Source organism: Petromyzon marinus, chromosome 3 (assembly GCF_048934315.1).
Source record: "Petromyzon marinus isolate PM22_M1 ecotype Great Lakes invasive population chromosome 3, UKy_Petmar_22M1.pri1.0, whole genome shotgun sequence".
In the NCBI taxonomy this organism is placed as follows: Eukaryota; Metazoa; Chordata; class Hyperoartia; order Petromyzontiformes; family Petromyzontidae; genus Petromyzon; species Petromyzon marinus.
Window position 1 is genome coordinate 2,401,498 of NC_133669.1, and position 15,952 is coordinate 2,417,449.

Genomic DNA, 15,952 nt, shown 5'->3' on the forward strand with positions numbered 1-15,952 from the left:
AGATACAGTACATTGAGATCGATGTCGATACTGGAGGTGAGTTTGCCAAATGGAGAAGATACACTGAGAATAGGGCAGGACTTCAAACAGAGCATTTTGGAACACCGTTTGCAAAGTATGAGCAAAAGCCTGCGAATACTAACATAGTCTTGAAGGAATCTGAGGAAGGTTGAATGATCTATGGTGTCAAAGGCTGCGATTCGGTTCAGATGATGGAAACAGAGAAACACAGTGATTGGAGGATTGGACACGTCGTTGAATAGACACAGGAAGACAGTCCAACCTTGGATGGATTACCTTGATGGAACCAAGATTTTCCTGGGCCATGGCAAAATACATTTGTGCCCAGATTTCTCGAGCCAATGAAATTGTCCAAGGTGCTGAATCTGGGCAGTGCAGCCGACCCAACTTTAACCTCATATGCATGATCATTGGGAACTGCATTAGAACCAAGCTAGCCAGGAGCATTGGTCCCAAGCTGTCTGTCCCCACATTGGCCCATCTGGTGGAACGTTGCACGATGAGATTTTGAGGCAGGCCAGGGAGCTCACTTAGGGGAAACTATTACCCCCCTGTGACATCCTGGGGTCAACAAGGAAATGAGACACATGCCAGGACATCACTTGCCTTGCTCAACCACCCAACCACGTTCGTTTTAAAACGACACTATATGACCGCAGTGCTTGGAGAGAGAAAAAAAAAAACAATTGCATGCAGGCATTAACTTACAATAACGTAACCCCACTTTACTGCCGTGTTAATCTTTGTCTCCCGGTGCGGCAATTGAAAAAATGGGGCACTATCTTAACCGTCCCCCTTACCCCACCGCCTCTATCCGACCAGCAGCATCAATGGGGACGGTGCCATCGTGCCGTTGATTGGCAGGTCGCGTCTGGCGGCGGAAATTTGTGGGTAATCCCATCTTTCCCATCTCTCCTCTTCCAAGAGATGGGAGTACGGGTACTAACGTTGAGTACTATACGTAATTACCGAGCTTACATTTTTTTTATGCAGAGGAACATTGCGAAAACATAAACACTGCGTACTGTAATGATGACCATAGATTGTACTGTACAAGTTTAACTGAAATAAAACATGCCTGGAGCATCTGCTGTAGTCGCCTGCATTAGAAGATTACAAAACATTAGGCAATTGCCGATTAGAGATTCAGTCTGTGAAATGGAAATTTCAACGTGATGGGTCAAGATTGTATTAGAGAAGCACTCATCAAAGAAGAATTAGCCTGGCTGGTGGTGGTGGCGGCTACGCATGTCCATGATCGAGCACTGTGGAGGCGGGGGTTGGTGGATCACACACAGAGGTGTCGCTAAAGTTCCCTTCCTGTGGCCTTCGATGTGCCACAACCCCTGGCTTGCCAGGAAAAGGTGGTCCACCAAATACGTGGACTCCACCTGTTCCTTCTGCACGGTGATATAATGTTTACGCCTCGCGCACACGTGTCGTTTTTTTTTAACCGGGTGCTCCGGTTTCCTCTCACATGTCGACACTTAGTAATTGGCCGTTAATCTACCGTTACATATAGAGGACTGCAGAGCGTGGGCAATTATTGATGCCGGCTCACCGCGTGGCTGCCTCCCTGTTTGTCTGTGGTTCTCTGCGCCTCTGACTCACGTTCTGTCTCTCCGAGAGTGAATGAACACTGTGCGTGTGACAGGTTTAAATTATTATTTTATCATGATTTTTTTCCACGCTCGTGCGACATCATGCATATCGGGGATTTTGGCGTGTACACATTTCACGAAGACAAATATTAGTGCGTACATACACTGTATGCATACACGAGGTTAGTGAAAAAAAATGTTCAGAAAAACAGACAAAAACCACAGCAACCTAATCTAATACTTGCCAAATTATTTGCACTGCAATAATAACGATTGCCTCTTAGATATGATCCGAAATAAGCTTCCCCTATATATTGACAAGACAGGCTTGTGTGGAATGGCGATGGCAGAAGCATGAATTGTGTGAAATCGAGCCCACTGTGAATAAAGCCGCATGCACTTTCACAGAGCTGCATACAAAGTGTGATGTGTGTGTGTGCCCTGCCGTCTGGAAGCGATGCTGCTGCTGAACGCTGCTGCTGCATGCATGCTGCATGCACAGTGCTGTGTACTATTGCAACCTCCTTTCCAATGCTCGTGCACAACTGCAGATTTTGAGCGTGCACCCTTTACAGAAACGCAACTGCAAGCTGCCCGTGCTATGTTGCAGCGGCCAACCCTGCACATGCAGCTATAAATACACGTGCACCGTGCCGGCCTCCTTGCTCATTGCACGCACGTCCAGGGGGATCCGTGCGTGCCGCTTGCATCCTGCAGATGTGCAGGGCTGCTGTGCTTCGCCATAGCATCGTTGCTGTGCAGCTGTTGTACCACACGGTACTCTATAGTGCTGCGCCGCTTCACCGTAACATGCTGTCCAGAGTGAGCGCCAGACACTGCGCTGGCTACATCTGCACGCATGCCGCACACGTGTTGGCTTGTTAGGCTTGAGTGCAACACGCATGCACGGGGAACGCCTGATTTCATGGTCCATAACATTGCTTGTCAAGGATAATGGGATACATTTTTTTTCCGCCCCACATTTTTAATCATGGACACCGTGAGTCAGGGTAGAGGGGGAGACGTACCGTTATGCTTGGGTTTCAAACTGGAATTGCAACAAAATAATATTTCACAATATAATTTTTTGGGGGGGAAGAAAAGTGTGGGGTATTTTTGTTTGCTTCGTTTCTTCTTATTCTTAATTATCGACCTTGCAATGATAAATCTTGACTTAAAGCTTTCGTGACTGCAGGAATTCATATTCTTGGGTCTTTCGGTAAAGTCACGTAGATCGGTTCAAAGAAAATAATATTTGAACCTATCTACGTGACTTTACCGAAAGACCCAAGATTATATAATAGTAAGATATGTTTTACACTTTGTAAAATATACTACGTCGGACGAGGCTTGGCGAGAATAATCTCGCTGTTGGTTATGTAACAGGCACGTTACCGAAATGGCAAAGAGGGTGGGAGTTGTTCTCCGAGGCTAAGAGGCTGGCCACTCCTCCCTGAAATTCATCTCTTGACACAGCAAACGCAGTGGACTTGGAATGCAGAGAAACGCCGGTTCTCTCTCCCAGCGCGGTGGTTTGGACAACTAGGTCCTCGCACGCTGACGAATGTGCGGACGGCTAAATAAGTTCGTGCAACACAGATTGGACGCGATTGTGATTGGGCATCGGATTTCGCCAAGTCCGTCCAAAAAAACGATTGTTGCGACCGTAACTGGACGGCATTAGCTTAAATGAACTAAAAGTTTGCCGTGTGTCATTAAAACAAATTGTACACAGGCAAGTGATGTATAATACTGCATTAGCATATCTCAGCATTGTTTCTTTTTGTTACAATGAAAATCTAAACTGTAGCCCGTATCTGAATACAAATCACAGTATCTCCACGAAATGGCATTTATCGATCTGGTCTCATTATTGCAATCAAAGCGCGGAAGGAATATCTGCTCGTTATTACTTTTTCTGCTTTTGCACTCTTTAATTTGCAATCGGCAAGTGAGGCGAGCAATCGTGGTTTTCCATAGATTTCCAATGGGAAAACCAAGACTGTAAGCTTCTGGTCGACTTGGGTGTTTTTTTTCTTCTTCCAAAATGACCATCGTGTTTGCAATTGTTACGTCTCCACACGGCGGCGTGCAGCGACCTCCTAGAGCGAGCGCTCTCGTCACGTTCCATGCTGTGAACCTTATAAAGCCCCGACCCTTCACCTCTGCCATCGTGGAAATCTAAAAAAATTATGATTTTTTTATACCAGGTAAGGCCCACTGAGGCGTGTAGCTGTTTCTTTAGAAGCGACCTGGTTATCACAAGTGATAACTCAACGAAGTGGCTTATGACGTGGAAATATACAGCAGCCAAATGCTCTCTCAACGCATGTTTCAAATATGCAGCAGGTGTCAGGGTCGGGATTGAACCCACTGCCTCCTGTATACCAGGCAAGGTAGTTAACATCTTGCATCCCTCCTGCGCGTTACATTTAAGGATGGCGTGAAAGGGGTTTGGCATGCTCTTCATTTCCGCCGTGATTTGTCCGTGATTTCCCTTCGGCTGCACATTCATGGCCAGGCGTGGGATGTGGTATCAACGGAACGTAGAGGAAGTCTTTTCCAGTTGGGCCTCTTTTTTAAAATGAATAATGGAGTCCCGTGATGAATTACTCCTGGTGCGCAAATAACAGCACTTTGCAGTTATTTGCCCAACAGGATCCATTGCACTCCGCAGATAACAAGAGTTGTGGATACAAGGGTCGTAGATAGGAGGCATTCCACTGGAGTTAAAGTAATTTACAGTAACATTTCAGTATGGGTTTCTAAATAATATTGACATGGTCACAGAGGGTGTTCGTTTTAAGGGTCTCGAGTGTGTTAAGACTATAGTGTAAATGAAGTGCCCTGTGTGTGTGATTTACATAGAAGCTTGCAATAATTTTCCCTCCCCCACAGTACTTTGTGTGTCCTTTCATGCGCTGCTTTTGTTTAATTTGAAGTAAACTTCCGTGAGAACGTTTGACGAGTCTTGTTTTTCTCGTGGTAGCAGCAAGTGGCTATCTAGCACGGTATCCGGCACCACTGCACATGCCTTACCAGTCTTCTCCACCGCTGCTCTTGCTAAACAAACAAAAAATAGATAACACTGGCCATCCAAATGGCTCTGAAGGTCAAAAGCATACCACTCATTGCTGGGATAGAACTTGAGGACACCTCATCACGCTGGTGTGTACGCTTAGCTGTGAGGCTCCAGGGTTAGCTAATGTGTGCACAACGTGACTGGCCCGTGATATAAGATTGCTCAAGCAGGCCGTTCGAGTTGTATCGCACACATACACAAGACAAAGCTCCCCGTATAGCCTTAGCAGACTGTTGGGGCAAGTGCTGTTAGCAAGTAGCACCTTGGAAGGCCGGCACGGCACACGAGGGCGCGGGTGGCCAGCGCCACGCCGGGCCGCCTTTGTCTCCCCCAGTGGCGATGTTTACACACTGCACCAGATACTCATTTGAGGCTGAGACGACCTAGGGGAGGCCCAGGACCGGTTCAGATAATCGTCACTGGTGTTGGCCGTGAGCGGGAATCGAATCAGGGTTGCTGGATTCGTAACGCAGCATAGTGCTAACCGTTGCACCACCACTCCACACGCATACACACATGTACAAACTCACTCCTCCACAATGCTTCCAATTTTCCTGGGGACTTGGAGCCCTGCTGGCCCCGCAGTTATCTACTTAGCCTCTTCATTTTCTTCCTTACGATGAACGGAGGGACGGTGTTTGTTTTTACTCTTCCCATTGAGCCGAGTAGCAGGGGTGGTTGCTCTGCTTCTGAGCATCTCATTTGGCATTCCCAGCCAACTGCTAACGCCGCCGGTGTAGCAATCCCAGAATATTGAGGCAGGGTCCATTACAGATGTAGCATTCCTAGAATGATGAGGCAGGGTACATCCCAGATGTAGCATTCCCAGAATGATGAGGCAGGGTCCATCCCAGATGTAGCATTCCCAGAATGATGAGGCAGGGTCCATCCCAGATGTAGCATTCCTAGAATGATGAGGCAGGGTCCATCCCAGATGTAGAATTCCTAGAATGATGAGGCAGGGTCTATCCCAGATGTAGCATTCCCAGAATGATGAGGCAGGGTCCATCCCAGATGTAGAATTCCTAGAATGATGAGGCAAGGTCCATCCCAGATGTAGCATTCCCAGAATGATGAGGCAGGGTCCATCCCAGATGTAGAATTCCTAGAATGATGAGGCAGGGTCCATCCCAGATTTAGAATTCCTAGAATGATGGGACAGGGTCCATCCCAGATGTAGCATTCCCAGAATGATGAGGCAGGGTCCATCTGTTGTATACGGCCCTTTTTCAACACATCCCAGATGTAGAATTCCTAGATTGATGAGGCAGGGTCCATCCCAGATGCAGTATTCCTAGAATGATGAGGCAGGGTCCATCCCAGATTTAGAATTCCTAGAATGATTGGACAGGGTCCATTACAGATGTAGAAATTCTATAATGATGAGATAGGGTCCATTACAGATGCCACACATTTATTTAAAATGTCTGTAACAATAAAAGATGAACCCGTTTATGTTCATCTCGCTACAGAGCACACTGCGCACTACCAATGGCTTCCATGCTTCACTCCGAGGGTGCCTCCTGCTGCCAAACCACATTGAACACTGTTTAAACGCACAGTGTTCACCAGTAATAAGTGATAACCACTGTAAGCGAATAATTCCTGAATTATTCCCTTAAAGTGCTTAAAAGTGGTGGGCATTGTTATTATTATGATGGCTTGCCATGTTACACCGCTATATATATAACAAAAATTTTTTTAATCGAGTCTAAAGTAAGTGCCAACATCATTGCTGGCGAGCTAATGCTAATAACGCGTACTACCCAGGAGTATAGAGTTTAAATGGGGAATCCTTGTTGTCTTTCAATGGATGTCATAATAGCAGTTGCCTAAAGGCACGTTTTCAATAAGTAAAGCATAATGCTGTTTATAACATTTTTTTAAAACGTAAGGGACTGCTTTGGCAGTGGTGTATAAAAAAAATATGCTGATAAAAACTATACAACGCCTGGCATTAATACCTCAGTCTATAATAATCACGTGGAAACTGATATAGTTGGAAGTTTCTCTCTTCAGATTGCAGAGAAAGGGAAACCACTGTGACCATTTTGACTTTCAATGAAATGGAAACTTTCCTTGAATAAGACCCGAAATACTATTGTATTATGCCTGACGTGTTTGTTTTTAAGAAGGGTCGTAGCCCAGAAGGTTATATTATTTAATAACAAGTGAGGTAGTGATTTATTTATATGCCATGCACTTGTCATATATATGATGTAACATTGTTATGTAGAGATGCGCTAATTTCCGTCATGTGACCTGTACCTAAATATTAACGTGATCTGTAGGGTGTCCTTCATACATTTGTACGAGTGACATTTCTGACTTTTTCTGCTGATCTGTTTCTCTCTTTTTTATCCAGTTGAACCTACGGATTACTTCAGGTAAATATTAATGTCCATTAACAAACCATCCCCGGTGTTTCTTACGCATCCACCTTAGAACCAAATCGCCAATCACCGAATTGTTTATTTTCCCCTCTTTACCCTCCGATACCTTTGACATCTTCGGTCGTTTTCACGCCGTCTCTTCTGTCTCTTCCCACCTTTTCCTCGTGTTTTGTTCCCCGAGTTCAGCGTGTTCTGTCTTTCGTTTGACAGTCTTCCCTTTAAATAGCTCCCTCTTTTATTTGCTTAACGTCCCTCTTTGCGGTTTCAAGATAACTTGTTATCTTTTTCGCTTCTTTGTCCCATATGTTCAGTGCATCGTCCATTAGAGGTGGTAGTTCATTTTTTTTAATGGAAATCAATTGAATCTTTTTTTTTGTCAAGGAATTTACATTTATTGCTTAAAAGCAGTATAAATTATCCTGCCTCTTGAAGACGATTTTTGATGTTAGCTATCTCGGTTTGTCCTTGTTATTAGTGGCAACGTTCAAGTGTACATTGCATCTTACCAGCCGGCGATTACTTTCATGTGTGTTGAATTTGCTGAGGATAAAAAACATATCTAACAATCCGGGGTTGTCCGTCAGAATTGCCAATATAATTTATAGCTTTTCCACTTCTGCCTCCATTTTCGTTTTTGAGACCGCACTCTGCAGTGAAGACTTTTAACCTTAATATCCACTACAGAATGCATTACATCATGTATGGATGTGGTGGGTATGAGTAATACACAATAGGATACAGTAGCGTATACTGTGCATACAATACCAGGTGCTGCCGTTAGATTTATACTTGGCAGTGGGCCAATCTGGGAGTGACATTTCTACAGAAACTGTGATGGTTGGATTGCTATAATAAAGCATCTCCATACTGATTATGGCACATATTCTTTGGGTCTTTCGGTAAAGTCACGTAGATAGGTTGAAATAAAATAACAAAAAAGAGGGGGACAGCTTTTTCTTTCCTGATAACGAACGCTTGTGTTGCGATCTTAAACGTCGTAGTTTTTTTGTTAGTTTTTGTTATTTTCTTTGCACCTATCTACGTGACTTTACCGAAAGAGCCAATGAATATGAATTCCTGCAGTCACGAAAACTTCAAGTCAAGATTATGGCACCGAATAGCGGCAGGGACGTGGAGTTGGCAAACTAACTGTGGCCTACTCCTCGCCTGCCCTACAAGTTGTTTATTTATTGAGGCTTTTTCAGTAAGAGAGTCAATTATTGAATTCATACTCAATTTGAAAACTCAATACTTACAACAACAAAAAACATCTCACCAAATTACAACGTTCATCTATCATTTTATAGATGTCTGTGACGGCTACTACTAAACACGTTGAAGAATTCAATAAAAAAAATGGACGCACATACTTATATGCTTTGGACATGCGTTGTGCCATATAAAAACACATTTTAACATGTTGAGTTCAGGCACTTACAATATACGTCTATCTTTTGACCTATTACTCATTTCCAATATATTTAAACGTTTGCTTTTAAAAACAACCCCCCCCCCCCCCCCCCGAGTGCGTGATGGTGATAAGGCTGCGTGAGTAAGTTCCAACATGATTGGATACAAATGGTCACTTACAGCTGGCTTTAAAATGGTCACATTTTAGTTTATGGTAAACGTAAACCGGCAAGATGCTGTGTAATTACATCCAAAAACTTTAATACGAATAGTAATGTTGTTTATGTGTGGTTAATCAACGTGTCCACTTAATTCTGTCCATATATTACTGCGGTACCAACAACAAAGAAAATGCTATTGAAAGTCCGTCCTGTGTCAGATCCATTCGCGAATTTGCCACATTAACCGGTTCCATCTGCCGCACCGTTCATGGTTACTGGCACCTCTGATTAGCGCTGTTGGCTACGTACGGTGCGCACAAAGTTCAACATACGTACGTACTGACACAGAATGCGTTGCACATGCTTGTAATTTCTTTCTGTTTCCTCAGCTGTCCACCGTACAACTGTGATACAGGAGGGCACCTTGGTGGGAAATTGTTTTCCAGACACAGAAGGTATGACATTGAATTGAAGCCACCATGACCAAAATGATACTGAAATATCTACCCATATACGTACAGTATATTAATAAAACACTGTACGACAGAGTTTTCATTTAAACCACTGTAAAACAAAATGATAGACAAATATAACAATGTGTTATCAAGTTGAATCTGATATTACTTATCCACTGATTATGAAAAATAAATTATGGATAATATTTGGGTTAGCAAGCGTTAAGGGTGTTTTAGTCTGGTACAGAAAAACTAAGCTGTGGTGGTCACTTAACTAGTTGGGCAATGTGGCAGACCATCCGATTCACGATGATAAGTTTGTAAGTTGCAATCCCAGTTGGGAGTATACTGTACCCATGATCTTTCCAGATTTGCTAAATTGAATAACAATATGAGAAGCCAGAAGTAATTTTCCTATGGCATAGATGATGAAGCCCGTGACCACAAGTTGCACTTTTAAAAGCATAAAAGTGCAACTTGTAGTGCTGCCCCTTTGATCAACAATAAAGAGGACCGGTGGCAAATTTTATCTCTGAAAATCAGGGTCAGATTTGGCAATTTAGCGAGTGTTTCTGTGATGTCCCAGTGGAAAGGGAGGCCCGAGGCTCACACACATCATTGGGCAAAGGGAGAGATGACGTTGCCAGAGTTGCAGGGCCTCATTGGGTAGAAGACATAGGCACAATCCCTGTGCATTCGAGACAAATGTGTCCTCTGTCAAGGACGCGTGGAGTGTGACCGGATAAACTAACAGGCGTGGATGACCTCTGTGGCGAGCTGCTTATGGAGGGGAGTGATAATAACAACGGGTGAGCCGCTCTGCATGACGTCAACGCAACTCCCTTGGACAACGGGACGTGTTATGTACGCGAGGGCTATTAAGATTTCCGTGGTGGTCTCAAATTATAAGAGTAACCAAGGTTGCACCGATTGTAACGCATATTGGGGAATCTCTCTTCTCGTCATACTGGGTAAGGTGCTGGCGGAGGATTATTCAACATAATTTTGTGAGGCATGCTGAGAATCTTGCTGAATCCCATTGTGGGTTCAGCCAAAGGATGCCCTCCCACTGGTTAACCATATTGACTCCCTGCGTGCAATGTACACTCATGACCTGATGATTACTGCACATGCTATCAAGTTAGAGAAACCCTGCTGTTGAACCTGGAGCTTGATTCAATGAGGTGGGATGTTACCATCAGCCCTACGAAATCCAATCACTTCACCAGACACACTCGCCGTGTTATTCCACCCGCCTCTTATTAAGGGGAGGCGGCTGTTTAGAGGGTCAAGGACTTCTTTTGCACCTTGCAGGATGTTCGTGGGCAACTGGAATTTGGAAGCAGATATCTCGATCTGAATAATCGCACAGAATGGCTGCGTGATCCAGGTTTATTTATTGGTTTAGCGACGTGTTGGTGGCTTTATACTGAAATTAATGTCATGAACCCTCTAACGCCCACAACAAGGTTGTTACGTTTACAAAGATGTCATTCATACTTGGCCAGCGTTTTGATGATCAGATTGTGACTGATGAAGCTCCTCCTCGTTTCGAGCTTCATCAGGCGGTCGGCTCGGACATCGAGCGTGGCCCCTTCACCTCACTCTGTGCTCGAATATCCAGCCCCTGAAATCAGAATCAGAATATTTATTTGTACTGGAGGAAATCCGATGAGCTATGAAGCTCTTTTTCACACATGTCCGGTCGACCAATCGCCACATCGTTGGTCGCTCTTTGTATTTCGATCTAGCTCATTATAATGTTAATTATCTCCGATAGCTTAAAAGAGAACATTGTAAATGGTCTTCAACGGACTGCTATTTCAATGGGCTACTTTTACATCCGTTAATACATTCAAATATGTTTTCTTCAAATAAGTCAATTTGATTTCAAATGACTTCATTTGAAATGGATGCCTGTTGAGCTCTCGTGCCATTACGCTTGAGTGGTTATCGAGTCATTGTTTTTACAATTTACTTGTCAGGTTACATATATATTAGTTGCATTGGTTCTGTTGGTTTATAATTGAGTGCAGTTTGTAGTGTAGTTTTATATTTACTTATTATTGATGTGTTACCAAGCAGCGTTTCGTTTTTTCTTGGTTCTTTCGGTAAAGTCACGTAGAATGGAAATACAATAATAACAATAAAACATAACAAAGTAAAATTCTCACGACGTTTCGGCCACTACACAAGTAGCCTTCTTCAGGTGAAGAAACAGGTCTGTCCAGAAGGCAGCGCTTGAGTGAACGCTGCCAAGCAAGGACCGCGTCTCTTTAAAGGTGTGTGGGCGGAGTAAACATGTGAATTAGTATATTACCCAGCCCCCACCTCAGGAGCGGAGGAGGGTGGTGGCTGGGCACAGGAAAACACCAAAGCAGAGCAACCAAGGTGCGTTGCTCTGTCCTGTGCTGCACCATAACCATGTTATAAACTGGACTACTATACAATATTATACCTTCCAATCTAAACTACATGGTATAATATCATATCCATAGACAAATTCCACCTTTGAATTATACAGTGCGTTACTTTACACTACCCTATACTTTAGACTATAAAATATTAGACTTGTAACATTACACTATGTCTTATTCTATGAACCCAACTATATGCAATTGCATAGTGAATATACAGTAGTGTCTTTCAAGATGTATATATTTAACCGTAAGTGATTAAAAGGTATCAGTTAATGCATTGTTTTGTTTTAGAGGTCCTCGTGGTCTGTCGTGGCTTAAATTATTTATATATATTGCAATGCTTGCTGGACACATTGCATTTCTGCCTCCGAAGCGCTCCGCATCGGAGGCTGTTCTTGCTCGGTGCAGAAGCGTCTTCGTGAGGTTAGTCCGTCCGTTGTGGATGGTGGTGCGAATTCTCTCGTCGGTCCACATCAGTGTGAGTGTTCTGCCTGTGCGCACCGTGTGTGCCATTCTCCACTGAGGTTTGTGCTCAATTGGTACATCAAAGAAGGGGAGTTTACCACTTCCTTTCACTTCCACGGTGAAGTTAATTGCTGGGTGTCAAGAAATGTTCTAAATGTACCGCGCGTGCGTGTCCCCATGTGGTCAGACAACTCAGTGTGTCATCTGAAAGTAGCCCGTTGAAGTCCATTGAAGCACGTTCGAAATGAATTTCATTGAAGTTGTTCGAGATCATGTACGTATTAAAAGCATCCAAGCCAGAATTAAAAAGGAGCGGGGGTGACCCCCCCCCCCCCCCCACACGTAGCGACAGTTGGTGACGTCAGGGAGGATTCTCGAACACCGACGAAGCTCAAAGCCGTTGGAGAGAAACGTCGCCGATCGTTGGGGTCCGGTTTAGTCACGAAAAGTCGGAATGCCTCCAGCGAGGAGGAGCTTTATCGGTCACAATCTCATCATCAGCACACTGGGCACCAATACGTAAGATATCTGTAAACGTGACAATCTTGTAGGGTGGTGGAGGGTTCATGACAAGGATGTCGGCATAAATTCACCACCACCACGTGGCCGATCCCCAAAACAAATATGGGCCATTGCTGCATTGGGTACGAAAAACCCTCGAGTTGAGTGTGATTGTGAGCCGGTTGGGCACGAGGAGATGACGTGGGCACGAGGAGGTGACGTGCCTGAGAGGACGGTTGGCTACGTACGGTGTGAAAGAAGTTCAACGTACATGAAATGAACGTTGGCTAGGACAAATTGCTTTTGAAAATCGCTCTTAGGAAGATTAGTTACAGAAATATTAAAACGAATGTAAGATCATTAGTATGTAAACAGGCAAGGATATATGTAGTTAATTAAACTTCTGTGTAATTTTACTTATTTAACAATGAATTATATCTTCATGGGCTTTCTATATATAACAATACGTATATACACATTTTTTTTGTAATATGCCTCATAGTATTTTATATTTCTTTGGACAGGAATAATCAACATCCTTTATGCAGCCAAAATAATCCATTACGATTCCCGAGCAGCTGTTCTGCGCAAAGAAATGGCCAAATATTAACTTACACAGTCCCATCATGTAGTGCAGTACGACGTTGCATATCGTTGCAAACAAATGATAGTTCAACTTTGGGGTACAATTTCGGAGCGCCACAGCGGTGAGATGTTAACTACCTCGCTCGGTATACAGGAGGTCATGGGTTCGATCCCAACCTTGACGCCTGCTGTGTATTTGGAGTCTGCATGTCTCTCTGTCTCTTTCATCATCATGGTGGCTATGAGATGTTAACTACCTCGCCCGGTATACAGGAGGTCGTGGGTTCGATCTCAACCTTGATGCCTGCTGTGTATTTGGAGTTTGCGTGTCTCTCTCTCTCTCATCATCATGGTGGCTATGAGATGTTAACTACCTCGCCTGGTATACAGGAGGTCGTGGGTTCGATCCCAACCTTGACGCCTGCTGCTGTGTATTTGGAGTTTGCGTGATCTCTCTCTCTCTCCTTGTGGTCGCGTGGACTTTTCTCCGGGTTCTCCGGGTTTTCTCACCACATTAAGAATCAACATCGCCACGCGTTTAGAGTGTTTGGCCGCTATCAATTTCCACGTGATGGTAAGCAGCTTCATTGAGCCATCATTTTTGGCCAGGTTGCTTCTGAAAAAGAGCTATATAGCTCAGTAGGTCTTACCGAGTAAAATAGAAATAGCGAACTTAGCTTAGCAATAGGACACCATTGCAGCAACTTTGTGTATTTACCAACAGGCCAGAAACCGTCTCTTTTGCATGGAGACCAAGGATGTGAGAGTAGTTACCGGAGGACGGCCATTTCGTTGAATAATTAAGTCAGAGTAACAGCTTCATCAATTTATAATTTGAGCTTCAACACCATTCCACAATCAACGGCCTCCCCTCAAAAGCCAGGCGCCGCCGCCGCAGCAGCAGCAGAGGCCGTTTTGGTAAATCTCCGACAATGCCACCGATGTGGGTGACGGTGACGCTCCGAGTGAGCTGGGCTCGAACGCGGCGCCCACGGAGGTGACAGCGCAGAAAGCGAATTCCCAAAAAAGAAACCTCCTCCTCCTCCGTCAAGCCCCCCCCACCTCCTCCTCCCGCCGCGCCTGCCTGCGTGTGGACGCGTTTGACCGCGGCCGTGGTGACGCGGAAGGCCACGTTTACATTCCCCGTGGCTGCCGTTGAATTCCCCCATCGTGCACACCGCCCGTCAATTGATGTCTGCCTCTCCCTAAGCCAGCCGCGCGCTAAAATAAGCACCTCGTGCAGTCTGTTACCATCACCACGAGGGATACGATGGCAGGACATCACCGCGGCTCCCATGTGTAGCGCGTTGGCCATCACAGTTGCTCTCGAACGCCGCTATTCCCGGCAGTCGAACGGGGTTAAAAGGCGAACCCTCTGCGTGTGCATACGTGAGTGCGTTGCATGTGTGAAGGAATTCGTCTGTACACGTACGCGTACACGCGCGCGTACACGCGCGTACGTGTACACGCGCGTGCGCGCGCAGGCAGGCAGTGTTAACAGGATTCGTGTTTCGATGTCTTACGTAAGGGCAAACGAGGTTTGGAATTTGCCGGGGTGGATTAGTGTCGTTCTTACTGACCAATCACACGCCTCACCACATTTGTCTCCCAGAGCTGTCAATTATAGCTTTGGGCACCTTTATTTATTTATATTAAAGCCGAGGTGACCTATGGCGTATCCTTGCACCGTCTTGCAGCCAATTAGACACCAAACGGGACGGATCGTATCTGGGGTTTTTTTACTCCTAATTAGAGATACACTCATCAGGGTCACTGAAAAGCCTCATAATCACTACGCTACGAGAAATCCCCGAATTTCTGTTGTGCGCACAGTACTATAGTTCTTTCAGGACAACAGCGCCCGGTGTCTTACATAAGCACCAAATAAGACAAAGGTGATTCTATTTAGATATGATTTGAAAATGAGGAACATTGACATGGTTTTAGAAGATTGTGTGTGTTGCATAAGAGTCTGCTTTGTATTCAACGCCATAAGAAGCCATATTTTGTTATCCTGTAACGTTCGTCATATGGAGTAACTAAACCCTGCCACCGAAATGTGGAATTGGCTAAGGGTCTCTAGCATTATTTGGTGCCCTTGAGATTTGACAGTTGACAATGCACCGTGAGAATCATCACGGACGTATGTTCCGGATTGCTTGATATCTCAATTATCGGGACTAAATCCGAAACGAGTAACGAGTAGCCTTGCCCATTACTGCCACCGGCCGCTTGAATGTCGAGCCGCCTCTGCAGGAACATCCCCACGTCCCCATGTATTGTGTTTTGTTCCATGAGTGGGCGAGAGATCGCGTCACTGTACACCCCGGCGGTGCGTAGCGTCCCTCCGCTCAGTGCGCCGAGACTCTCCGCTCAAGGTCAAGGAACGTGAAAACTCCCATTGAACGTTTCCACAGCGGTCCCTTTGGAGAATGTGGGCAGCATCACAGCGTATGGCAATCATTATTTAATTAGTCCCCCCCTCCCCTCCCCAAAAAATATATTTAGCCAGTAATGCGGGGTCCTGCATTTGGTGATGTTTAACCAACACCCAACGACGTTGCACGGCATTAGCTTTCGTGACTTTGTAAACGGCAAATGAATTGCGTTTTATTTTACGCTCCCCTGTTTCACGTACGTATACGACTGCCTCTCTGTTTATGAGCAGCCGCACGCAAATCCCCGCTGCATTAACGACAAGAGCCTCTCGCAGGCGGGCAGGGCAGTGCATCATGTGGCGCACTGTGCCATGCGCACCCTCGTGCCAGCTCTCTCTCTGCTGCTGCTGCTGATGCCACCATTTGCTCTCAAAGCAACGGCACTGCGAATTCATTCGCACCTCCGATTTGCACCGGTTG

At 45.1% G+C, this 15,952-nt stretch overlaps 1 protein-coding gene across 24 annotated transcripts in view; it reads left to right on the plus strand.

Annotated features, from left to right (window-relative positions):
• Positions 1-15,952, plus strand: part of LOC116951355 (myelin transcription factor 1-like) — a 291,238-nt gene that overhangs the window by 166,472 nt on the left and 108,814 nt on the right. For all 24 annotated transcript variants that reach the window (XM_032970065.2, XM_032970058.2, XM_032969992.2 and 21 more), the window contains 2 exons: positions 7,070-7,091; positions 9,058-9,123. In XM_032970065.2, coding sequence (XP_032825956.1) covers positions 7,070-7,091; positions 9,058-9,123 — 88 coding nt within the window. The remainder of the gene's footprint in view (positions 1-7,069; positions 7,092-9,057; positions 9,124-15,952) is intronic.